The sequence below is a fragment of the Sebastes fasciatus genome, chromosome 12 (genome assembly GCF_043250625.1).
Source record: "Sebastes fasciatus isolate fSebFas1 chromosome 12, fSebFas1.pri, whole genome shotgun sequence".
In the NCBI taxonomy this organism is placed as follows: domain Eukaryota; kingdom Metazoa; phylum Chordata; class Actinopteri; order Perciformes; family Sebastidae; genus Sebastes; species Sebastes fasciatus.
In genome coordinates, this window is record NC_133806.1 from 25,638,292 (window position 1) to 25,663,856 (window position 25,565).

Below are 25,565 nucleotides of genomic sequence, written 5' to 3' on the forward strand. Positions count from 1 at the left end.
ATTTGTCAAGTATTTAAAACTCTTATCAACATGGGAGTGAACAAATATGGTGCTTTATGTAAATGTGTGTATATGTTTATTATTGGAAATCAATTAATAACACAAAACAATGACAAATACTGTCCAGAAACCCTCACAGGTACTGCATTTAGCACAAAAAATATGCTCAAATCCTAACGTGGCAAACTGCAGCCCAACAGGCAACAACAGCTGTCAGTGTGTCAGTGTGCTGACTTGACTATGACTTGCCCCAAACTGCATGTGATTATCATAAAGTGAGCATGTCTGTAAAGGGGAGACTCGTGGGTACACATAGAACCCATTTACATTCACATATCTGGAGGTCAGAGGTCAAGGGACCCCTTTGAAAATGGCCATGACAGTTTTTCCTCGCCAAAATTTAGCGCAAGTTTGGAGCGTTATTTAACCTACTTCCTGAGCCCGCTTCAACCTAAAAATCGCAAGTTGCGTTGATGTGTTAAAAAAAATTGTGGCGTTAAAACGAATTTGCATTAGCACGTTGACATTATTCATATTTAAAGTTAAATTTAGAGTCTGACAGTTAAAGGTGTTTAGTTGTGATCGATAATTACTTTGGAATGTAAATGCTTTTTATTAGTTTTATTCATTTGTCTATTAGAAAGTAAGCGTGAACTGATAACTCCATTAAATCATTTAAATTGTCTTAGAATCAATAAGTCAAATGTAAAATTAATGTTCACACGTTCCCTGGCATTTATTTTGAAGACTGATTGGCAGTACTTCCGGTCTGTCTCTCGCTAGCTCCGGTTAGCTTAACGTAGCTAGATGACGTATCCGTTTGCTCCCGGTATAAACACTGGCGTTCCGGTGTCCTCCGTTAATTAGTCGCTTTCAGACCTCTCGGGACGGATTAACCGAGCTCTCCGGTATCCAGACGAACACAGCCGACGTTAACCGAGCCTCTCCGTCCGGTGTTGGGGGGAGTTTTTGGGGTCCAGAGCTGCGCAGATAAACGGTACCGGACCGGGCTGTCTGCCCGCTGCATTAACGCCGAATTAACGGTCACTTTTCCCGCTGGGTGGTCCGGTTCAGCAGCAGCCCTTGACCCGCTTGCTTCTGTGGATGTAACCGAATAAAAGAAGCAGCATGGAGTTTCTCTGGAGCCTCTCCCGGTGCTCCGACACGGTGAGGTAACGGGACCCGTCCTGAACACTCATCAAACAGCAGCGACCTGTTGCCGGTTGCCCGGTGACGCAACGCAGAGAGGATGAACGGAGCTGCCTTAACGCTGCTGCTGCTGCTCAGCGGCCGGGCTGCCTTCACTGCTGCCAGGTCCCTGAACGCACCGCAGGACCCAGAGGACCTGTCTCTGTCTCTGGACGGACAGACGGACGGTACCGACAGTCTGACTGCAGCGGGGACAGGTAACCATTAACGTGAAGGTCTCGACCTGACAGTGAACGTACATGATTAAAACGCTTTAATTCATCAAAACATTAACGTAGTCTGGTGGAAGTGACAGTCAAGTTTGTCAGCAGTGTGTGTGTGTGTGTGTGTGAGAGACACCGTGACCTTTGACCTGATTGAATTGAAGGTTTTTCAAAATAAAATCCCCATTGAATAACTGTCCCAACATGGAGCTCAGGATGAGGCTTTCATGTCAACTACTGGTTCATTACTGGTGTATTAATGTGCTTCAACAGCGTTTGATGGTTTGTTGCTGGTTGATGTATTTATATTACTGGTATTTCTCTTGTGTTTAACTGGTTAACCTAGTTATTCAAAATAAAAGCACCAGAAAGTAACTATCTTAACAGAGAACTCAGGACGAGGCGTTTTTTCAAAATAAAAGCCCCATAGAATAACTCTGTCCCCACAGGGAGCTCAGGATGAGGCTTTCCTATCAAAAATAAAAGCCCCCAACTTTCACTGTATGTCAAAATAAAGGTGCTCTTGTCAATGCTTGGACCTCAGCAGATATTTTATCCTTAATCCAACAAAGAAAATTATAGGAAACCTCTACTCTACTTTCTTGTCGGCGATACATAGTTAATCGTTTTTTGTTTTTTTTACCACCCCTAATATCTTGGTCCAACTGACCGTGACCTTTGACCTGATTGAATGCTTGGCCCATTGTTTTGGTAACAGTGTACCTATTCTGACATCATTAGCCTCCCCTCAGCCGACAGCTAACTGCTCAAAACATGTGTTTAATTCAGACTTTGGTCGATGGAGTCTGGTGCTGGATGGATTTGATGGATTCATTGAGCTCTGTGTGTCTGACTGAAGGTCTCTATTTGTCACAATAGAGTTAATAACTTAACAATTTATAAACAGGAGAAGTTAATACTTCCCTAAAACAGAGAAAAATAGACAGGGGTCTGGTGTGAAGAAAACACATCTCCACAATGTCATGATAACTTGTATACAGAACATTTTCTCAGTGCTTATAAACCAGTCAAATTAGGGATGCACTGATCCGACTATTTCAGTCTCTATACCGATACAGATACCTGGGTTCTGGGTATCGTCTGATACCGAGTACCGATCCGATACCAGTGTTTAATTAATAAGCTGTATGCCTCACTGTGTGGAAGTGACTGGGATCATTCTGTTATGTGTACGGAAACATCAAGCTTGAATTAAACATTGCTTCATTAACTTTGTAAAACAAAATGTGACCAATAAATATAAATGTATTTAATTGTTATTCATTATAAAAAATAATAAATCGTGGGCTGCACGGGGGTGCAGTGATTAGCACTGTCTCCTCACAGCAAGTGTATATGGATGGATAATAAATTGTAATAAATCTTCAAAATTAACGGGAATAACAATTCAAATGTAAACATTTTTAATGCAGCAACACACTGGTCAAAATTCAAACAGTATCTGCCCGATATCCGATCCGGTATCGGTGCATCCCTAAATTTGATTAAAATTAGAAATAAATTTGTATGTGACACTCAGCTTGGCATTTTCAATTATTTATTTTACCACAGTCTAAATTTCAGATTTAGATAGAGCTGCAACGATTAATTGATTAATCGACTAGTTGTCGTCTATTAAATTATTAACAACTATTTTGATAATCAATAATTGGTTTGAGTCCTTTTTTTAAGACAAAAAAGTAATTGTTTGCGTCCTAAATTCCAAACTAACATGTTATTTACTACACTAAAACAGTATGTGAGATATTTTAGTATGTCCGAAACCTTACTGTGAAACCAATAGTACATGAATTACATACTATTTCTGGTGAAATATTACAGTCTGCAACGCTGGACACTACGGTGGCATAAATATCCCACAATGCAATGCGGTAGTGATGTTGACGGACAGCTCTGTAACGTCAATAGTAATAGAATAGTCATATATCTGTAGTTAGTAATTTTTTAAACATAAAAAATCTTGATATGGATCACCGTTTTTGTTTTTTTGTCTGTGACCAACATAAATATGGAGGGTGATGTGTAAAAAATCCTCCTGTCAGCGCTCTCACAAACAAACTGACTGATACCAATATATCTGCAATCAGCCGATATCGGTTGATTTATCGGCACAGCTCCAGACCCCTGTATTCCCAGTTAACCCAGTGTGTCTGTGTCCTCAGGTGTGGACCGACGGCGGCGCCCCCTTCTGGAGAAAACTCGTCCCTTCATTCTGGTGGGCGGACAGAGGAGGAGCCTCGCTGAAGCCCTACAGGTCAGAGACATGACACCTCATATCTCCAACAGGTCAAAGGTCAACCGTTCAGACCAGTGGTGATGTTGTTACACTGGGATCATACTGGACGTCTATTGGTTTATTACTGTGCTTCAACGACGTTTGTTGCTGGTTGTGCATTTTTATTACTGGTATTTCTCTTGTGTTTTACTGGTTAACCTAGTTTTTCCAAAATAAAAGCCCCATAGAATAACTCTGTCCCAACAGGGAGCTCAGGATGAAGCTTTCCTGTCAAAAATAAAAGCCCCCAACTTTCACTGTATGTCAAAATAAAGGTATTCTTGTCAAGGCTTGGACCTCAGCAGATATTTTATCCTTAATCCAACAAAGAAAATTATAGGAAACCTCTACTCTACTTTCTTGTTTCGGTTCGCTGTAGTTTGTTTTGGTTGACGGATACGGAACGGATATGACGTCACGTTACTCAGACTGCAACAATAAAAGCGGTAACTTCCTTCTATCTACACATAAACTCAAATGAAGCAAATATATCGATTCTGGCATTAAAAAATCTATTTAGAAATCGTAAAAAAAAACCTGCGATAAATAGTTAATCGTTTTTGTTTTTTACTACCCCTAATATCTTGGTCCAACTGTGTGAGTTTGGTTTGACAGCAGCAACTCCCTCCAGTCCTCCTTGACCTTGAACATGTCTTTGCTTTTCAACAGAAATATTTGATATTAGTAAGAAAAGGGGAACAGATTATTCATTAACAGACAGTTTCCTCACAGTGTGTTTCACTGTAATAAGAAAGAGGAAGGAAGTTGGAGCGTTGACCGTTTTCACCAGGAGCTTCCTGCAGGAACACAGAGTGGAGGGGCGGGGGGGGGATTGTTAGAGGACGGACACTTCCTGTGCAGCTGACAGAAGATCTTAGGTCATTTCCTGTAGAAATCACCCCACACCCATCCACACTGACTCCACCCGGCCGGGAGGAAACCGGGAGAAAGAAGGCTGATTGAACTAAAGGTGGAGTCCACCAGAACCCACAACGGCTGAATAATGAATCACTTTCCTGCCATTCGAATTATATATTTAGAATATTTTCACTGTTTTACCTCGCCATCAGACAGCCCTTTCTGACGGGGAACTGAAGCCATTATCTATGCTGTTTTATAGGGTTGGGCGATAGGTTACAATTAGGGCTGTAATAACGCATTAACACAAATTCGTTATAACGCCACTAATTTCTTTAATGCATTAAAACAATCGATCTTTCAGAGGATGTAGCTGTAGCTAGAGTGAATATACTGGTATCATAGTAAACTAGAAAACCCAATGAATCCATTGGTACCAACCATGTCGTACTAGCTTGTCATGAAGTAGGTTAAATAAGGCTAGGAAGTTACGCTAAATTTTGGCGAGGAAAAACTGTCATGTCCATTTTCAAAGGGGTCCCTTGACCTCTGACCTCTAGAGATGTGAATAAAAATGGGTTCTATGGGTACCCACGAGTCTCCCCTTTACAGACATGCCCACTTTATGATAATCACATGCAGTTTGGGGCAAGTCATAGTCAAGTCAGCACACTGACACACTGACAGCTGTTGTTGCCTGTTGGGCTGCAGTTTGCCATGTTATGATTTGAGCATATTTGTTATGCTAAATGCAGTACCTGTGAGGGTTTCTGGACAATATTTGTCATTGTTTTGTGTTGTTAATTGATTTCCAATAATAAGTATATACATAGATTTGCTTAAAGCAGCATATTTGTCCACTCCCATGTTGATAAGAGTATTAAATACATGACAAATCTTCCTTTAAGGTACATTTTGAAGAGGTTAACAGCCCTAATTTATATGTATTACACACTGTGATGGTTAAAATTGACAGAGGTTGATTTGTTTTAATCTGGGAAAGTCAACGTGATCGTAGTTGCAGAAACACCCAGTAACACACTGTTTATGTTATGAAATCATCTACCAGGAATGTGTTTGACCATATTTGACTGGAGAGTGTTGGTGGATGACGTCATGTCGCTGCTCTAAAGTTAAACCAAGATTTAATTTTTTTTTTGCTCAATGTACCTGTACTGTTTTTACCAAAGACCTGTCAGAGTCTGACTGATATGAATGAGAGGGATGATTATTTTCATTATAAACAGAACAGACCGTTTATTTTTGAGTGTCACTCACAGTCATCCTACTAGCTGGAGAAACTGTTGATCGCTGCCAGTGTTGGAATGTAGCCAAGAACATTTACTCAAGTGCTGTACAAGTACAATTTTGAAGTACTTTATTTTGGTATTTCCATTATCTGCTACTTTCTACTTCTACTCCACTACATTTATCTGACAACTATAGTTACTTTACAGATTCAGATTATTAAAACAAAATCTAATGAACTAATAAATGCTGATGTATTAATATAGATTAAACTACCAGCAGTATATACAGTCATTAAGATGAGCTCCACCTTTACCAGCTGCAACATTAAAGTTAAAAAAGCCAAGATGGGGATGGCCAAGAATGGAACGGCCAAAAACCAAGAATGGAACGGCCAAAAACCAAGAAGGGGACAGTTGAGCCTCACAGAGCTGCTAACTGTAGTTAGTTTGGTGGTTCAGTTCTGGTTGAATATCATGCTGAACAATATAAAACATCTCCTGATGCTTTCACTAAATATTTAATAATCAGCTATTGAATTCATGGCTAATTGTCTTTTTTTGCACCTGGAACTGAATCAGTTAAATAAGCTTCTTAAATGTTGATGTTGTAGGAGACACATGTTCTTAATCTCACACCTAGAGGCCTTACTGTTGTATTACAGGAGTAATGAAACTGTTTTCCTCCTTTCTTCTTCTTCTTCTGTTGTGGTCGACGGCTGTGAGCCTCGCCCAGAGTCTCTGCAGAGAGACATGACCTCACCGTACAGAGAGGGAGAGTTTAGAGGAGAAGAGGAGGGAGGAGGAGGAAAGAGGGAGTTAACAGATGGTGAGAGTGGGCGAGAGAGGAAACACAGCGAGGGTTTGGGTTGTGTTAGTGGTGTGATGAAAACATGGAGGCATCAGAGATACATGAAGCTTTACATGATGAATCATCAGATATTGGCTCATTCAAATCACAGCCAATAACAGTTCTGACATGTAACTACTATCTACAGATAGTCTGGGCAATATGGCGATATAAACTGGAAGAACAAAGTTCGGAAACTTGTGTTTGGTGGATTATTTCTCTGTTGTTACAATGCTAATGGTCATTGTATTTTACATCGTTGGAAAGCCTGTTTATTTACCTTCGCAATGATGTCCAACTTGTAAGGATCATGCATTTCTGGGATGAGCAGCACAGCTGATTATGTGGGGAGCGCCCAAGAAAAATTTGCCAAAATGCTCTGCCAATGGTAAACAGTGTATTCTCCTGTTGGTGTTGACTCTTGTTTTGAGTTGTTTGGTGGATTGGATGATTGAACTCTATCAGTAACAAGGAACAAACAAGACATATTGGGAATTTTACACTTTATTCATTTAATACACCGTCAGGAGCCTCAGTAGCGGTGGAAGATCCATACGCAGCCACAACAGCCTGGCACCTCCTCCTCATGCTGGTCACCAACCTGGTCACACGTTGCTGTGGGATGGCGTTCCATTCCTCAACCAGGATTCGTTGCAGGTCAGCCAGCGTGGTTGTGTTGGTCACTCTAACACATACAGCACGCCCAAGCTGATCCCACATGTTGAATTGGGTTGAGGTGTGGACTCTTGGCAGGCCGTTCCATTCTCTCTACTCACACATTGTGGAGGTAGTCTGTGATAACCCTGGCTCTGTGGGGGCGAGCGTTGTCATCTTGGATGATGAAGTTAGGTGCCAGATTGTGGAGATATGGGATCGCCACTGGCTGCAGAATCTCATCCCGATATCTCACTGCATTGAGATGGTCTTCTATGATGACAAGCCTTGTTTTGCCAGTGAGGGAGATGCCGCCCCACACCATGACACTGCCCCCACCAAAAGCTGTTACTCCATCGGTGCAACAATCAGCATAGCGTTCTCCGCGTCGTCTCCATACTTTGACCCTGCCATCCAACTTTCTTGGACAGAACCTGGTCTCATCACTGAACATGACATTCCCCCACATGTTCAGGTTCCATTGTCTGTGTTGTCGACACCAGCGCAAACGGGCCTGACGGTGAAGGGCAGCCATTGCAGGCTTCCTGGTAGCCTTATGACAATACACTGTTTACCATTGGCAGAGCATTTTGGCACATTTTTCTTGGGCGCTCCGCACATCATCAGCTGTGCTTCTCATCCCACAAATGCATGATCCTTACAAGTTGGACATTATTGTGAAGGTCAATAAACAGGCTTTCCAACGACGTAAAATACAATGACCATTAGCATTGTAACAACAGAGAAATAATCCACCAAACACAAGTTTCCAAACTTTGTTTTTCCAGTTTATATCGTCAAAACAATATAAAAATATCTATGAGTATATATTTTTTCTATATTGTTTCTATCGTGACATAGGCTAGGCCTGTATTTATTTCTTTTTTTCCCTACTGCTGTGTTCATTTTGCACTTAAAATACTCAGTAGTTTTCATTTGTCATATATTTAATTCACACAAGTAAACAAAAATAGTAGGGGTGGGGGAAAAAAAACGATTCACTATATATCGCAATTTATTTTTTTTACGATTTTGAAATGTTTTGAAAAAACAGAAGGCGACGGCCAAAAACCAAGATGGAGACGGCCAAAAATCAAGATGGCGACGGCCCAAAACCAAGATGGCGATGACCAAGATGACGACGGCCAAAAACCAAGATGGCAACGGCCAAAAACCAAGATGGAGATGGCCAAAAACCAAGATGGCGAAAGCCAAAAACCAAGATGGCAACGGCCAAAAACCAAGATGGTAACCGCCAAAAACCAAGATGGAGATGGCCAAAAACCAAGATGGCGATGACCAAGATGACCATGGTTAAAAACCAAGATGGTGAAAGCCAAATACCAAGATGGCAACAGCCAAAAACCAAGATGGCAACAGCCAAAAACCAAGATGGCGAAGGCCAAAAACCAAGAAGAATTTGATTTTTTTTATTACCAGAATCCATATATAGGCTAAGCCTACATTTTTTTTTTTCTCTATAATTTCATCTAAATCTGTTATGTTCATTTTGCACTCAAAATACTCAGTACTTTTTCATTTGTAAATTTAATTTTAGCTAGCGCGTCATTGTTGTGAAATAAACCCCTACAGGGTGATGCAAGACCCCCGCATCGCCTTGACACGGTTTATTTCACAACAGTGACCAGCTCGCTGTATATTACCTATTATAATAAATATATTATATTAAAACTGGAACGGTTGTCATATTTGCTTGAAAAATTACATCAACTATTAATTGATTGTCAGAATTGTTGCTGATTACTTTTCTGTGAATCAACCAATCACTTTTCATTCATCATTTCATCTTAAATCATTTTTAATCCATAACTGTATTGTTCTTCAGATGTACTTTTGGTTCCTGGAACCACAGTCTGAGGTTTCATCTGTAAATGTCTTGTTTTGTTCAACCAACAGTCCAAAACTAAACGATATAAAAACTCCTCACATTTAGAAGCTTGAATGACTGAATATTTGGCTTTTTTTCTTAAAAAGTGACTTAAACAATTAAATTTATTATTAAAATAGTTGAATCAGTTAATCGGATTCGACCAAACACACAGACAGAAATCTGTCAAGTTTTGTTCTCTTGAGTATTAGTAAGTCTTTGGCGGTCTGACAGCTCCAGGATGAGTTTCCTGTGTGTTGAAACACAGTATCACAGTGAGACCCACCCGGCTGGGCTGAACATGACTCAGCAACCCCCCCCCCCCTCTCCATCCTGCTGCACAATGACTTGACCACAGTACAAAGTACAGCGAGGGTGGAGAAAACAAACACGCCTCAGAGAGGAATTCTGCTCATTCTAAAGGAAAACTAACTACACCCAAAATCTCCTCTATTAAATATCAAACTTAATAATATATCTAGAAAATGTCTGTTTCTGACAAATGTAATAAAATGTCAATAAAATAAAGAGATATAGTTTAACACCACCGTAGAAACAACATTTAGACCCTCATAAAGGGAGATTGAATTAACATTTAAACAGATAAATATATATCTAGTGTATTCATACTAGTGGTGGAGAAGAATCAATTCAGCACAGTATCGCGATATTTTGCGTGACAATATTGTATTGATACATGGACGTCAGGCTCAGTCTTAAAGTGAAGATACTGGTAGCATATGAAACTAGAAAACCTAAGGAATCGAACCCGCCATGTCATGTGAGCTTGTTGGGTATGGAGGACGGAACCTGCCAAAACCTGCCTCATTATGCAAATGAGGGGGCTGTCACTCAAAATTAAAACGGTTAATATCAATTTATGTCACATTGTATCAATTTATTAATGGCTACATTTATTTTTAATATTATTTTTGCTACATTTAATGACATATTTATTAATTTATTGAGTCATTTATTTATTAATTTCTTATATTTTTGATTTTGGCAGGTTCTGTCCTCCATAGCCAGGAAGAACGCTAAATAATGCTCAAAACTTATGCTAAATTTTGGAGAGGAACAAATGGCATGGCCATTTTCAAAAGTGTCCCTTGATCTCTGACCTCCAGATATGTGAATGAAAACTCTGAGTGAAAACTGTACTTTATTAGATAAAACGGATGTTGACAAACTGTAAATTGCAGCTGAAAAAAGGTAATAAATCGCAATATATCTCATCGCAATACTCAGCATATCGGAAAACACACACACACACACACACACCTTGACTTCCTGCCGAGCTGAAGGGAGAAAGCGAGGAGGCGTTGGACAGGAAGCCTCTCCTCATCAAAGAGCAGCTCCGTTAACAGGCAGGAAAGCACACTGATTGGATAATGGATGTACTTAGCCCCGCCCGCGTCCTAAAGCATTAGAGACAGGAAGTGACAAAATAAAAATGGTGGAGAGAGATCCTGGAGCATTGAACCATTGAACGCCAGTAAAACGTCCGCCTACAAAGAGCCGAACAAAAGTAAAACTAAATTATTTCTATATTTTGTCATATTCTACCGAAATGGCCTGTGTTGAACAATAAAATATTATAAGACCGACTGTCTGATTACTCAAGTATTCAATTATTTGTGTCCAGTTTTCCTTGGAAGTTGTCCATCTTTGTGTCTTTGTCCTCTCAATGTTTAATGACCTCAGTAAATAAAGGAAACGTTCTTCCTGTCTGTTTTCAGGACGGTCACCCCGACAGGCTGCAGTGTGGACTGGAGGTGGGAGGACGACTCTTCCTGCTGGACCTGGAGAAGAACCAGTGAGTCTCTGATTTACAGTGTGTCCTTAAACACAACATAAAGAGTTAGAGATCTGACGTGTGTGTCGTCTCTCTGCAGCGACCTGCTGCCCAAACCGCCCAATGTCTTCTACTACCTGCCAAACGGCACCGGAGTGTCTGTGAGAGCCGACCCTGTGGTGAGTCAGTGAACGCACCGCCGCTGCCTGTCCTCAGACTGTCTCTGTTATCCAACTGTGACAGATGTTTTTGTGTTTGTGTGCAGACTCACTGTTATTACCACGGCAACGTCCGGGGATTCCCCCAGTCCAGAGTGGCTCTGAGCACCTGCTCTGGTCTCCGGTCAGTAATCAGAGTACTAATACACACACACCAAGTACTATTACACACACAGAGTACTAACACACACATTCTGTGAAAAATAGTTGTTTGTGTGCACTGATAAAAGAGTATTAGGGGTAAATTTGCTCTTATATATCAGACCGTTCGTTTCTTTACAGACTCATTAGAACATGAACACCCCTGTGATTATATGGTACTTACAGTACGTATACAGTATATCTGAAATAGAGCTACACGGCAAAGAACGTATATTGTAAAGTACATTTTTCGTTCATTTACAGAACCAGGTAGCTGACAGCTCCGTCTGCAGCTTCTAACACTTCCTGCTTAGTTATCATTATAGTTGTTGTTATACTATAGTATATTATAGTTCTAACAGAACCAGGTAGCTGACAGCTCCGTCTGCAGCTTCTAACACTTCCTGCTTATTCAGAGAAAAAACATTTTCTCCTCCAACAAAACTGAAAGAAAATAAGAAGCAAAATCTCTTAAACCTCCAATACGGTTTATACAGAGTCCAGGATTTACTGTGATTCAGGTCTTTGTGTTTCTGGGCTGATCTCAGCAGAAAACTTGAGTGACGCAATCAGCGTTCCTCTGCAGGTTAAACCAATCCGGCTCAATGTAGGTGACCTCAGACCTCTGCAGGAGGATTAGCTGTTTACCGGCTCACGTGAAGAGAACCTGGTCCAGTTTGTGGGTTTCAGGTCAGAGTCTGTACACAGAGACCTCTGTCCACCAGATCAACACACAGCGGATTATTAATGACCCCTTTTATTAATCAGGTTATTGAGAGCAAACTGAGGACTTTATATAAAACAAACACAAAGTTCAGTCAAGTTTCATAAAGAGACGATAAATGAAGCTTCACTTGAATACAAACAGATTATTAGTTGTATTAACACTCGTCAGAGCTTCCTTATCACAAGATAAAATAATAAATATACTAATATACGTAAGTATAATTCAATCATCAGGTCACAAAGGAATCAGACACACTTATTATTATTTCAATTTACTCATCAGTTGGTCAAAAAATGATATAAAATGTCAGATATTCAGGGTTTTTTATGAAAATAAAACTGCAGTAAATTAGATAAAGCATCATAAAAGATATTGTTACGACTACGTCTCTGTGATTGATTATTTTAAATGTAAAAATAATGAGAAATGGTGTCACAATGACCGAGAGCCTAAAGTGACACCTTAACAATTTTTTAGTCCACACCTCAACATTATTACTAACACATTAACATTATTCACATTATTACTAATATATTAACATTATTAACATTATTACTAACACATTAACATTATTAACACTATTACTAATACATTAACATTATTAACATTATTACTAACACATTAACATTATTAACACTATTACTAATACATTAACATTATCACCAATACATGAACTTTATTAACATTAAATCGGTAACCATCAAATGTTTTTACATGAAAATGACTTTCCACTAATTGATTAATGGACTAATTGATTAATGGACTAATTGATTTATGGAGTAATTGATTAATGGACTAATTGATTTATGGAGTAATTGATTAATGGACTACTGGTTTCAGCTGTACTTGTATAAACTGTTGGGGAGTTTCATTTATAACTAAACATCAGATTTTATAAACTCTTCATATGTTTTGTTTGTAAACGTATTCATTTGTAAAGTAATTAAGTTGCTGTCAGATACATTTAGTGAAGTAGAAAAGAAAATACTACAAGTAAAGTACAAGTACCTCAAATTTGTACTTCAGTACACTGTGAGTAAATTTGGTTGGTCTGTAGTTCTCAGAAACGAACTGATCAAGGTTACTCTTTTTCAACAGTGGTGTTATAATAGCATGTTTGAGACCTGTGGGGGAAATTCCATAAAGTAGGGATGCATTAACAATCTCAAGGACATCATCTATCACACAGCTGAAAACATGTTTGATCTACTCAGTAGGCTCTGGGTCAGGAGCACATGTTGCAAAACAGAAACTTAGAGTTATTCACATTTTCAGTAATAATTTGAGAAAAGTAATGCTGTCTAGATTTTTCATTTCTTTGCTACATGTACTGAGTAGATCCTTATAGATATTATAATCAACCTGCAATTTTGTCTAATGCCACCTGCGCTCGCTTTAGGACTATTATTTATTATTTATCACACAACAACAAGTGCAGAGCAGTCGGTATCGTCTGCACATAATAAGTGAAACTTCCTGTGTTTCCTCCTGTAGCGGCATCATCGCCTTCAACTCCACCCTGAGCTTTGAGCTGCAGCCTCAGGAGGACCACCACCACCAGCCGGGGGAGGAGGTCGGGGGAGGAGGGGAGAGCGGTGGAGACGGGAGTGGAGGGAGCGGAGGAGGAGGAGATGAAGGACGAGGAGGAGGAGTTCACCTGCTGTTCTCCACCAGCCCTCTGGAGGGCGACGGGGCTGGAGGCTGTGGGGTCTCAAACACCGCTGTACCCCCCATCCACAGCTCCACACACACCCACAGGGTGAGACAGGAAACAGCACATCTATAACAACAACTGTAGACATAAATACTACGACTCCCAGGGTGCACTTCACCATCCAATCAGAGAGCTTCACATGATGTTATGATCTGACACATTATAGAAAGCTGATAAAACATTCAGCAGTTTACATCACTTTCTGACAGGCTTCTTCTCCATGGCAACAGCAGCTGAGGCTCATAGGTTTTGTAGTATTTACTGACGAAACCTGTTGTCTCAGACAAAAAGTTGAAATAATTCAAACTGATAGTCAGAACATAAAGATTTAGTCTGGTGGCATCATCCAGGATAGTTTCAGGATGAGATCATTAAAAGCTCAAATGGGAATTTAATGTGGAGAAAAACACGTCAGGAAGCAGCAGATTCTCAGCTCAAAGAACAGATTTATCATTAGTAATCCTTGCAGTGATACTCACTACAGTACTACAGTACTATCAGCAGTAATACTCACTACAGTACTATCAGCAGTAATACTCACTACAGTACTATCAGCAGTAATACTCACTACAGTACTATCAGCAGTAATACTCACTACAGTACTATCAGCAGTAATACTCACTACAGTACTACAGTACTATCAGCAGTATCTGTATGAGGTAACATGTTGCTGCGTCCTCTCTTTGTCTGCAGAGGAAGAGAGACATCCTGTCTGAGACCAAATACATTGAACTGGTGCTGGTGGCCGATCACCAGGAGGTCAGTGTGTGTGTGTGTGTTTCAATTTAGTTTTAGTCTTATTCGCTTACTGAGTATTGGAGTTGGTTTGAAAGTCATATTTTTTTGCGACTAATCGCGATTATCTATAGACAATCAAGCAATTAAATATTTTAATCGATTGACAGCGCTAAATATAATATAATATATGAAAATATAATCATTTTAAAATATAACTTATTTTCGTCACAAGATGGCAGCAGTTGATCAGAACCAGCTCTGAATGAGTCACTGTATACTTTAATTTAAACGTGTGTTTTTTCACAGTTTCTGAACTACCAGAAGAACAATAAAACCATCATCTACCGCATGTTGGACGTGGCCAACCAGGTGGACTGGGTGAGAGCCACGACCTCTGACCTCCCTGTCACCGTGAGACAGTTTAAATGTGCAGTAAAAGAATAACCGAGTCGTGTCTCTCTGTCTGTTTCAGTTCTACCGTCCTCTGAACGTCCGGGTAGCGTTGACCGGTCTGGAGATCTGGAGCGACCGCGATAAGATCCCGGTGGAGAAGAGTCCCACCGACACCCTCAACAACTTCCTAGAATGGAGAACCAGAGAGCTGCTGCCGCGCCTTCGCCACGACAACGCCCAGCTCGTCATGTAGGAGGACAGTTAACAAAATTAAAGCTTCAGATTCTGATCCATCACGATTTTCACGGGTTGACTTTTATTTGGCAGGGGTGGCTCTTTTGATGGCACCACGGTGGGGATGGCTTCTCAGTCATCCATGTGCTCCAAGGACCGGTCGGGTGGAGTCAACGTGGTGAGTCCACGCCTCTTTATTTTGAACTTAGCTACTTGAAACTGGTGGTCAGAACTTGAAACCAGAGTGTGTGAGGAAGTGATCCAGTCTGAACACCTGTCTTTCTCTCAGGACCATCTGGTCAGCGTGCTGGGCGTGGCCTCCACTGTTGCTCATGAGCTCGGCCATAACTTGGGGATGAGTCATGACACCGCCGAGCGCCGCTGTTCCTGTCAGAACGAACGGCGGCTCGGAGGATGCATCATGGAGCCCTCAACTGGGTCAGTACCTGAATATTTTAACCCAGGTCAGCTGAGTCCTCAGATGTGTTGTGATTGTAGAGGCAGACACTGACTGTCTGATCTTTGTTGGTCATTTAGAACAAAAAAAACTAATAATAATCAGATTATCTGATCAGCTTTGATCGGTAGCGTCCTCCTCCATCTCTACTGATCAGCTAGTTTACTGATCGGTCAATAGGTCAAGCTGATAGTGAATGTTGAGAGCGCCCTCTGCTGGACCTTAAGGAAAACAACCTCAAACAAACTGTTGTGATTATAGACTGTAAAGTTTGAATTCAAACAGCTCATTACAGTTTGTGTTTTTTTCCCACGTTTGACTTTCTAATAAAAAGCCATCACTGGATCAATAGAACCATCTCCTGGTTAAAGAACCTTTTATAGGGTCAGTAGAACTTCCTCTAGATCAGTAAAACCTTCATTGGTTCGGGAGAACCCTCTGACAGGTCAGTAAATCCTCCCTAGGTTCTTGCCGGGTCAGCAGTTCAGCAGCTGCAGCGCTGCAGATCTGTCCGTCAGCCTGCTGCACGGCGGTGGCATGTGTCTGTTCAACATCCCGCAGCCGGACCGTCTGCTGGGAGGACCGCGCTGCGGAAACCTCTACGTGGAGAAAGGCGAGGAGTGTGATTGCGGCCTGCTGGAGGTACTCACCTGTTTACCTGTCTACCGGTCTGTCTGTCTACCTGTCTGTCTGTCTGTCTGTTGATGTGTTGCTGTGCTCTGATTGGTCAGGAGTGTGAGGACCCCTGCTGTAACGCCTCCACCTGTCGGCTGGTTCATGGAGCTCAGTGTTCGTCTGACGGCATCTGTTGCCACGACTGCAAGGTCTGACTGACACACACACACACACACACACGCACATATATATCACATTAACTCAAACTGTATTAACCCCCTCCCTCCCTCCTCAGCTGCAGGCGGCGGGTTCGGTGTGTCGCGATCCACTCGGAGAGTGCGACCTCCCTGAGTTCTGCACAGGCTCCTCCCCTTACTGCCCCCCCAACGTCTTCCTGCAGAACGGGGAGCCCTGCGAGGACGACGCCTCCTACTGCTACGAAGGAGTCTGCGCCAGCATGCACACCCAGTGCCAGATGCTGTGGGGACCCAGTAAGACACCAGTTTATATTCAGCCAACTGGACTAAAGCCAGTTTATACTGAACTAAAACAATTCTATACTGAAATAAAACCAGTCTATACTGAACTAAAACCAGTTCATACTTAACTAAACCAGTTTATACTTAACTCAAACTCGTATATATTGAACTAAAACCAATCTCTACTGAACTAAAATCAGTTTACACTGAACTAAAACCGGTCTATACTGACCTAAAACCAGTTTATACTTAACTAAACCAGTTTATACTAATCTAAAACCAGTTTTGTACTGAACTAAAACCAATCTACTGAACTAAAACCAGTTTATGCTAAAATAAAACCAGTTTATACTGATCTTAAAACACTGAGCCTAAACAAAATTATACAACTTCCATCAGTACATACATATCATAATCCAGTCTATATTGGTCCAGTTAGTTCATAATGAGCCAGAATTTGTTTAGCAACTCTGATTAATCAGTTCACACTGACCCAAAGCCAGTTCTGGTCTGAAACCAGTTTACCAGTTTGGTCAATATCTGTCTGTCTGTCCTCAGATGCCACCAGCGCTCCTCCTGTCTGTTTCTCCTCAGTCAACAAACAGGGAAACAAATATGGGAACTGTGGTCAGCTGACCAACGGCTCCTACATCTCCTGTGGAAACTCGTGAGTACACACAGTATAGTACACACAAGTACACACAGTACACACACAGAGTACACAGACAGTTATGTGTTTCATCTTTGTTTGGTAGTTGTTTCTTTAGGCCGACAGCTTGTGATGCTTCTCTTTTAACTTTTAACAACAGCCCCCATTTTGGACTGAAACGCTTATAATATTCATTATATTGTATTGCTCAACACGGGCCATTTCGGTAGAATATGACAATAGAATAGAAATAATTTAGTTTTACTTTTGTACGGCACTACCGGCGTCCGGTAGTCACTTTCAGTCCAAACTGGCAGAAGAGTAGCTCCGCTGCTGGGAGCTGATGTTGCAATCGAACGACCAAATAACTTTCACTTCCAGACAATATATGTTCTTTGGTATGTCTACCGGCCTACGTCCTGCTGTCCTGTAGAAGCCTCCACTGACATCACTTCCTGTTTGTTGCAGTGACGTCCACTGTGGCAGGATCCAGTGTCAGGGAGGGAGGGAGCGTCCCCTGACGGGCACCAACGCTGAGATCTTAACCACCAAGGTGCGCTTCAACCACAGCGACCTGGTCTGCAGAGGAACCTTCTTCCACCTGGGAGACGACGTGTCGGACCCCGCCACGGTGGCCCAGGGCACCGCCTGCAGCCCCGGCAAGGTCAGACAGCGCCCCCCCGCAGGCCTGGAGGAACTAAGAGAGCCGAGTTTCTCTGCTAATATATAAAAATGAAATATATTGAAAAAATGAATTATCTTTGATCATCTAGATGCTGTAAATAATCTGTTTTATGAGGCATTTATGAGACTTTGTTCAAGAATTATTTATTTCAAAGAGTTTTTGTGTCTTTAGGCGTGTTTGAACCAGAAGTGTCAGGACGTGTCGGTGTTCGGGGTGGATGAATGTCGCAGGAAGTGTAACGCTCACGGGGTGAGTGGAGGACAATTATCAGATTTTACTAATCTTGGTCACTCTATGTGGACAGTAACTAACAGGTACAGCCTAATACCAGATTACAAACTACATGTGAGCAGAAAAAGATATGCAATACGTGAATTAATAAAAAGATTATTACCGTCAAACCAACATTTCCTTTTGTCCACCATGTTTCTGCGTAATATGACATCAAAAATACCAAAATTTACGCAGACTTTCCAAGTTGTTGTTTCGACTGGAGGAGGAGTTCACGTGAATTTTCCGCGTCTGGGACTCATTTTTCGGATTATTCCGACAGCACATGAATGCAGCATTAGATCCAGGAGGTTGTTTTATCCCAGGTCATGGGTCAGTGGTGTGTAATATGCTGTGTTTGTGTGTTTCAGGTGTGTAACAGTAATAAGAACTGCCACTGTGAGGTGGGCTGGGCTCCACCTGACTGCAGGTACTCTGGTCATGGAGGCAGCGTGGACAGCGGACCCGCCAGAGCTGCTGGAGGTACCTCACGACCAAATATACACCATAATAAACCTGACTGTGGTTAACACCCTGACGTCCTCCCTCTCTCCCCGTTTAGAGTCCGACCCGGTCCGAGTGGCTCTGCTTGTCATCTTCCTCTTCATCCTGCCCGTGGTGCTCCTCTTCCTCGCTCTGCGCTTCCCTCGGTTCCGTCAGAGTTTCCTGTGTCTGGGACCCAACAGCCCGCTTCATAAAGCTCGCCAACACAACCGGTAACACTCAGTGTGTTTGTGTGTGTTATTTCATCGTAGGACATTTTCTTAATTGGCTTCAACAGTAACACATATGTTATACCTTATTTATAAGATGTCCATACACCATTAATAAATAGTTTATAATACACTGTAACAGTAGTTTTAGGCAGAAATTATTTCTCAACAACTACCTCTACTTAAAGCATCTAAACGTGGTGTATAAACAATTCATTTAGTTTGATAACACAGTATAACATAGCTTTTTTTCTATATATATATATATATATATATATATATAGTGTCAATCTATTGAAATATTTAATCGTGATAAATGTATCTGTTCAAAATGTACCTTAAAAGGAGATTTGTCAAGTATTTAATACTCTTATCAACATGGGAGTGGGCAAATATGCTGCTTTATGCAAATGTATGTATATATTTATTACTGGAAATCAATTAACAACACAAAATATTTGCATTTTGTCAATATTTATCATGGTTTTGTGTTGTTAATTAAATTTCCAATAAATAAATATATATATATATTTATTTTTTTCCTAAAATACTGCAACTATCTTTCATAAAAGTACAACTGTATCCTCAAGATATCTTTACAAACCATTATGATTGTTTTTCAGTGGCCTACTGTTATATATAATAATAATAACACTCAGCGGTATCTCGTTGGTAATCATATAAGAAAGCTTTATTACACATTTTACATGTTTACGTGTAGTATTTATAGTGAAATTTCTACAAGCTATATAGCTGTTGACAAATACATTAATAAACATCTAAAAGATGCTTAATATGTGTTTATTAAATTATAAATAACAGTTTAAATAGTTACTCATAAATACTGAATGTGTTGTTGATAAAACGTAAACTGTGTTTTCTTACCGATGATACAGTGTGACTCACTGCGAGTTGTTGGATTTGGAGTTACACTCTGTCCACGTCTCCAGGTACTGCTGGGTCCTGGTTCTCCTGGGACCTGCCGGGTCCTGGTCTATAGTCTGTCCCTGTAGAGTCAGAGAGGTGAAGTTTTCAAAGTCTGACCGACATTTCAATGAGGAAAAGTTACATATTAAACCTTTAAATATGATGAATTTAGATCTAATTAAAATCTTCACCTCACTGACGGTCCTCTCAGATCTGATCACACTTACAGAAATAATCCACTTAAAGCTGCACTGATCCAGATTCCCACAGTCAGCATGTCTGGTAATACTCTTAATACTTTTAAGTGACTGTGTGGAAGTCACAGATAGAACAGCTCAGAGAGGTTTGTGGGTAATGAAGTCCTCAGGGGTGCAGCTTTAAGTCTGATTGATTACTGCCTGTTCCAACCGATTGTTCCCACAGACCCTGAACTCCTCGTGTTAACCAGCTGTAGCAGTTGTGTTTGTGTGAGATGTGGTTGGATAATTAAAGGAGACATGTGACATGTTAGTCATCATTTAATATCGTGGCTGTGGTGATGTTTTAGATCTCACCGTTCTCCCTTTTACAACATGATTTTAAAGCTGTTATTTTGAGGTAAAATCGTTGCATAATGTCGCTTTAAAACATCACAGGAAACATAATTTAACTACCTGATAACACATTAGCGAAATGTCAGTTCTATCATGTGTGAGCGTTCTTGAATGTATCAATGTGGAATAATATAGTGGAAAAAGAAAGCAGCTCTTACAAACCTTAAAGTTTCAGAAGTGGGACGATGAAATAAATCCACATTCTGTTGATTGTTGTTTTTATTTCACATCTCATCAGGACGCCGGCGATGGAGAGAGTGGACGGCAGGAACGGAGAGCAGGTCCGACCTCTGAGGTACCACCTGAACCCGCCAACTGAAATTCCGCTGACCCCGTCCCACAAAGAGGTAACCGTCGTCTTACACTGGCGTTAAAGTCACAGGCTAGGAGGTGCCAACATCTGTTGTTACAGACGTGACCTAACCACAGACACTCGACTCGCCTTTCTGTTGAGCTGTGATGTTTAACCTGCAACGGTCTGTGGGATTGTGGGAAATGGTGTCCATTAGGGACGATTCACCTATCTCCCGATTTGATACTATCACAATACTTGGTTGCCGATTCGATATGTATTGCGATGTTTAAGTATTGCGATTCTACAAGTTGCGATTTATTGTGATTTTTGTCAACTTTTTTGACACTAGACCATGGGGAAAAGTTGAATCATACACTTCTAGGGACTAAAAAAAACAAATAATTGAGATAGGTGAATCAATTTTTCCCCCACCCCTATTAGACCTTTCTCTAAAAACTAAAGTTCTTTCTTTAGAGCTGGTATTCTTATAAAAATATACTGCTGAGTGAAGCCGCTTTAAGGCTGTTAATTGTGTCTTAATTTGTTAGAAATGTCAATGGGGTTTTGAATGAGGTTTTCTGGAACAGGAAGGTTCTGGTTTCACTTTTTCTCCACCCTTCCATTACAGCATTTTGAAATTCCTGAACAAAACTTCTTGCAACATGGATTTATTGTGAAAGAAAAAACTGAAGGAAGTGACACATCACAGCTGCAGATGTTTTTTTTTTTTTTTTTTCTTCCTGTTAGCTCACATTAACACATCTGCTTGTTTGACCTTTGACCTCTGGAAGATGCTCCTCTCCTGCGCATGTATCAGCTGCCTCTGCTTCCTGTTTTCTCTCCTATCAGGTTCATGACAGACCTGCTCCTCCCACTAAGCCACTCCCCCCTGACCCCGCCTTAAAACCCCCGCCGCAGGTAACCTCACCTGACCTCACATGGAGGTGTTAACGTCTGTGTTCGTGTGTTGATGCTGCTAACAAACCGTTTACAAACCTGATTGATCGTATCAGTGTTGCTGTGGCGTCTTGTTGTCGTGTAGTGACTGTGGTTCTGGTCCAGTTGTGCATCATCTGAGTAGTTTTGTCTGAAGTTCAGGTTTTCACGGGTCCAAACTTTTGGACCTGATTGGAAACAGAACTGAAAATAACAGTCCAAAAGGGACCAGAGGATACAAACAGAGGAAATGTTCAGTACATCATCGTCTCGTCCTTCTAAACACTGACCTGCTGCTCTTCTGACTTTTATTTCTGCTGCTTCAACCTGTTAAACAGCGGCCTGCCCCCCCCTCCAAGCCTCTGCCCCCCGACCCCCCCGGCCAGGTACAGTCACCACTACCTGTAGTGTTACTGTCTGTCCTGTGTTTGTCTGTCTAGAGATCTAGTTGACACAACAGACTGACGGGGTTTATTTCACAACAATGACCGGCTGGCTGTACGTTATGCCTTACTGAGCCATTCTGTATAACGAGTACATTAAGTATGTATTGATGCTAATTGATACTAAGACCAGTGTGTAACATTTAGGGGGATCTATTAGCAGAAATGTAATATAATATTTACAACTATGTTTTCTTTGGTGTAATCACCTGAAAATAGGAATCGTTGTGTTTTCGTTAGCTTAGAATGAGCCGTTTATCTCTACATATGGAGCGGGTCCTCTTCACGGAGTCCGCCGTGTTGCTCCGCCGTGTTTCTACAGTAGCCCAGAACAGACAAACCAAAATCTGTTAACTCTTCCTGCTTGGGCTGGAGTCGATAACATTAATCGCTCCCGCGCCGCCGCCGCCCAACCAGAGGAGTCGCCCCCTGCTGGCTATTAGAAAGAATGCAGGTTTAAGGCACTTCAGCATTGGCTTCACTTCCCAGACCCGGAGGTTGCCGCCTGTACTGAAATAAACAGATTTATTAATGCTGGTGTGACTGTGATTTTACAGCATGACTTATTACATTTTCTTCCCTTTAATGTTCTGTTTCTATCTGCATGCAGCACTATTAACGATTAAATTAGTTTAACTCTAAAAACAGCAGGAGAAGCAACAGGAGAACGTAAAACAAAATGAAATCCTGTCAGCATGTTGTGTCTGTTTCCTCCTGACGTTATCAGACAGAAAGTATAAAACATCTTCTCATCTTTCTCGCATTGAAGCTTCTCTCTTCCTCCTCACTAACCTTCCAGCTGCTGGTGAGTCGACCAGCTCCACCCAGCAAGCCCCTCCCCCCTGACCCCGTCACACCTGGACAGGTACACCACAGCTGCATGCTGCTAGCTGTTAGCATGTAGCTCGCATGTACACATAATCTCATCCCACTGAATGAAGTGATGAGAAGGTGACTTATAATTCTGCCTGATTGATCTTGAATCTTTGCTCCTGATTGGTGAGTTGTGATCAGATGGAATGGGATCTGATGATTTTACTGGTTGAATCAGGAGTCTCAGGTGAGAAGTGATTGATTGGTCACGAGTGCTGGGATCAGACTGTTACCGACAGACATGGGGAACAAAAAAGAGCACTGGGAGGGCCTGCTGCTTGTTTTACATTAACGTTGAGGGGGATGAAATGACCTGTACTATAATTTCTTTTTAATCAGTACAACAACAAGAGTCATGTCATACTCACCACTCTGCTCAAAACACTTTCTAACATTAGTACTGTTATCTACAAGATCTCTACTTTGCTGTTTTTTCTTTTGCTACCGTCAGTGAAAATCAGCACTGCAGATGTTGCACATTAAAACTTAGCTAGGTAAGCTTTTTGAACCGCTAAAATGCTTTTAAATATACAGCAGTTGCAGGAAGTGTTGAGTTTTGTTGACAGTAGATAAAAGCAATTAAAAAATGGCAAAGTAGAATCAACTGGACAAATATGAGTCTGAAAACAGTGTTTGTGTTAGTAAAACAGAAGCATCCGAGTGGTGATTGTGACATCAGTGTTTAAATATTTCACTCGTGAGAACACCGTCGAGCTGGAACAACAATATATATCTGAGGAATGATGAGCGTTTTATTAATTCAAATAACTGGTAATTGTTATGGATTAAATTAAGTCAATAATTAACACCAATTCGTACGAAATAAGATGAAAGTAAAAGAAAAGTAAAAACTGTGTCTGATGTAGGAAACTCACCTTTCTGTAGAACTGAGGTTCATGTTTATTTCTCTTCAGGTCGCTGTTCCACTCAAACCTGTGGTGCCCATAAAGCCCCGCCTGTTGGCCCCACCGTCCCGCCCCCACATCCCCCCCCACATCCCCCCTCACCCCGGCTACCCCGCCAACACCAAACCACCACATCACGGAGCCGTCGCACCTGCAGCCGGTCCCAACAGGTACGACTGTCACAACAAACAGAGATTCAGACCGTCAAAGGGGGGACATGTTTGGAAGAGAAGGTTTTTTAGAAAGTCACAGCATTTTTTAAAAAGTCAGAATGTTTTTAGAAAATCGGGACATTTGTGAAAGGTCTGGACATTTTTACAAATCTGGACATTTTTAAAAAGTCTGAACAATTTTAGAAAGTCCAGACAAAATTAAAAAGTCATGACATTTTTTTAAAATCTGGACGTCTTGAAAAAGTCGGGACATTTTTATGAAGTCTGGATATTTTAAAGTCGGGACATTTTTGTCAGTTGTCAGTTTAGTCACTTACTTTTCTTACTAATGAAAAGGCAGTTTGTTTTTCTATAAATGGTGGAAATGATCAGCTCTCATGAAAACAAGAAAGTAAAGATAAATACAAAAGAGAAGTTAGAAAATATGAAGCCATGAACAACTTTGTTGTTTTGTCTTTCTGCAGACGACCTCCTCTTCCTCCATTTCGACCCACAAACCCTCAGAAAGTCGACTCGTCGCCACTTTAACAAGCTGAGCGTCAGCAGGTAGATTTTATCTGTTAACCTGATGATGAAGAAGAAGATGATGATGATGACTTTATTATCCAGTTTGCACTCAGTCGTCGGATTTTCTCACCTAGTATTTCATGAACTCACAGAAACTGTAAATAATGTTAACGTGCCTTGCTCGGCAGCATCTCGGCAGCCATAATGTGGACACTCGGGAACTGAACCCCCGGAACTCTGACCGACAGCTGCTGGATATGATGTCACATTAAATGTCTTTTAGTCAACAATACAGAGCCCCTAGTGCCTTGCTCAAGGACCCTGAGACGGGGATCAAAACTGTGATCAAAGTAAAGACGTATTAGTAGAGCGGTTCCCAAACTGTGGTTCAGGACCCTCTGCAGGACCTTCTACTGCAGGACCCTCTACTGCAGGACCCGCAGGACCCTCTACTGCAGGACTCGCAGGACCCTCTGCTGCAGGACCCTCTGCTGCAGGACCCTCTGCTGCAGGACCCTCTACTACAGGACCCTCTGCTGCAGGACCCTCTGCTGCAGGACCCTCTGCTGCAGGACCCTCTACTACAGGACCCTCTGCTGCAGGACCCTGTGCTGCAGGACCCTCTACTACAGGACCCTCTGCTGCAGGACCCTCTGCTGCAGGACCCTGTGCTGCAGGACCCTCTACTACAGGACCCTCTGCTGCAGGACCCTCTACTGTAGGACCCTCTGCTGCAGGACCCTCTGCTGCAGGACCCTCTGCTGCAGGACCCTCTACTACAGGACCCTCTACTACAGGACCCTCTGCTGCAGGACCCTCTGCTGCAGGACCCTCTACTACAGGATCCTCTGCTGCAGGACCCTCTGCTGCAGGACCCTCT

General features: G+C 41.6%; 1 protein-coding gene across 9 annotated transcripts; it reads left to right on the forward strand.

Moving 5' to 3' along the window:
• The first annotated feature begins 682 nt into the window (after window positions 1–682).
• On the forward strand, window positions 683–25,257 carry adam15 (ADAM metallopeptidase domain 15). Of its 9 annotated transcripts, none has more exons than XR_012596331.1 (26): window positions 683–1,406; window positions 3,596–3,687; window positions 10,945–11,021; window positions 11,101–11,179; window positions 11,266–11,342; window positions 13,581–13,845; window positions 14,494–14,559; window positions 14,845–14,916; window positions 15,011–15,180; window positions 15,259–15,343; window positions 15,455–15,603; window positions 16,087–16,264; window positions 16,354–16,446; window positions 16,533–16,728; window positions 17,275–17,383; window positions 17,834–18,029; window positions 18,222–18,299; window positions 18,692–18,803; window positions 18,883–19,036; window positions 20,792–20,900; window positions 21,698–21,766; window positions 22,123–22,170; window positions 23,027–23,092; window positions 24,015–24,175; window positions 24,643–25,068; window positions 25,120–25,257. XR_012596331.1 is itself a non-coding variant. In XM_074654371.1 (26 exons), the coding sequence occupies exons 1-25, from the start codon at window positions 1,250–1,252 to the stop codon at window positions 24,704–24,706; spliced, it is 2,922 nt and encodes a 973-aa protein (XP_074510472.1). In that variant the 5' UTR covers window positions 683–1,249; the 3' UTR covers window positions 24,707–24,724; window positions 24,874–25,104. The 9 variants fall into 9 exon arrangements, 8 of the variants coding, with proteins under 8 accessions (XP_074510472.1, XP_074510471.1, XP_074510473.1 ...); XM_074654371.1 differs by lacking the exon at window positions 25,120–25,257 and having other exon boundaries at window positions 24,643–24,724; window positions 24,874–25,104; XM_074654370.1 differs by lacking the exon at window positions 25,120–25,257 and having other exon boundaries at window positions 24,643–25,104.
• The last annotated feature ends 308 nt before the right edge of the window (window positions 25,258–25,565 follow it).

What these genes read in the sequence shown, in the direction of transcription:
- adam15 (XM_074654370.1), top strand. Translation starts at nt 1,250, where the DNA reads ATGAACGGAGCTGCCTTAACGCTGCTGCTGCTGCTCAGCGGCCGGGCT. An exon ending in ATCATGGAGCCCTCAACTGG is followed by an intron (nt 15,604 to 16,086) that starts GTCAGTACCTGA and finishes AATCCTCCCTAG; the next exon opens with GTTCTTGCCGGGTCAGCAGT. An exon ending in TACATCTCCTGTGGAAACTC is followed by an intron (nt 17,384 to 17,833) that starts GTGAGTACACAC and finishes TGTTTGTTGCAG; the next exon opens with TGACGTCCACTGTGGCAGGA.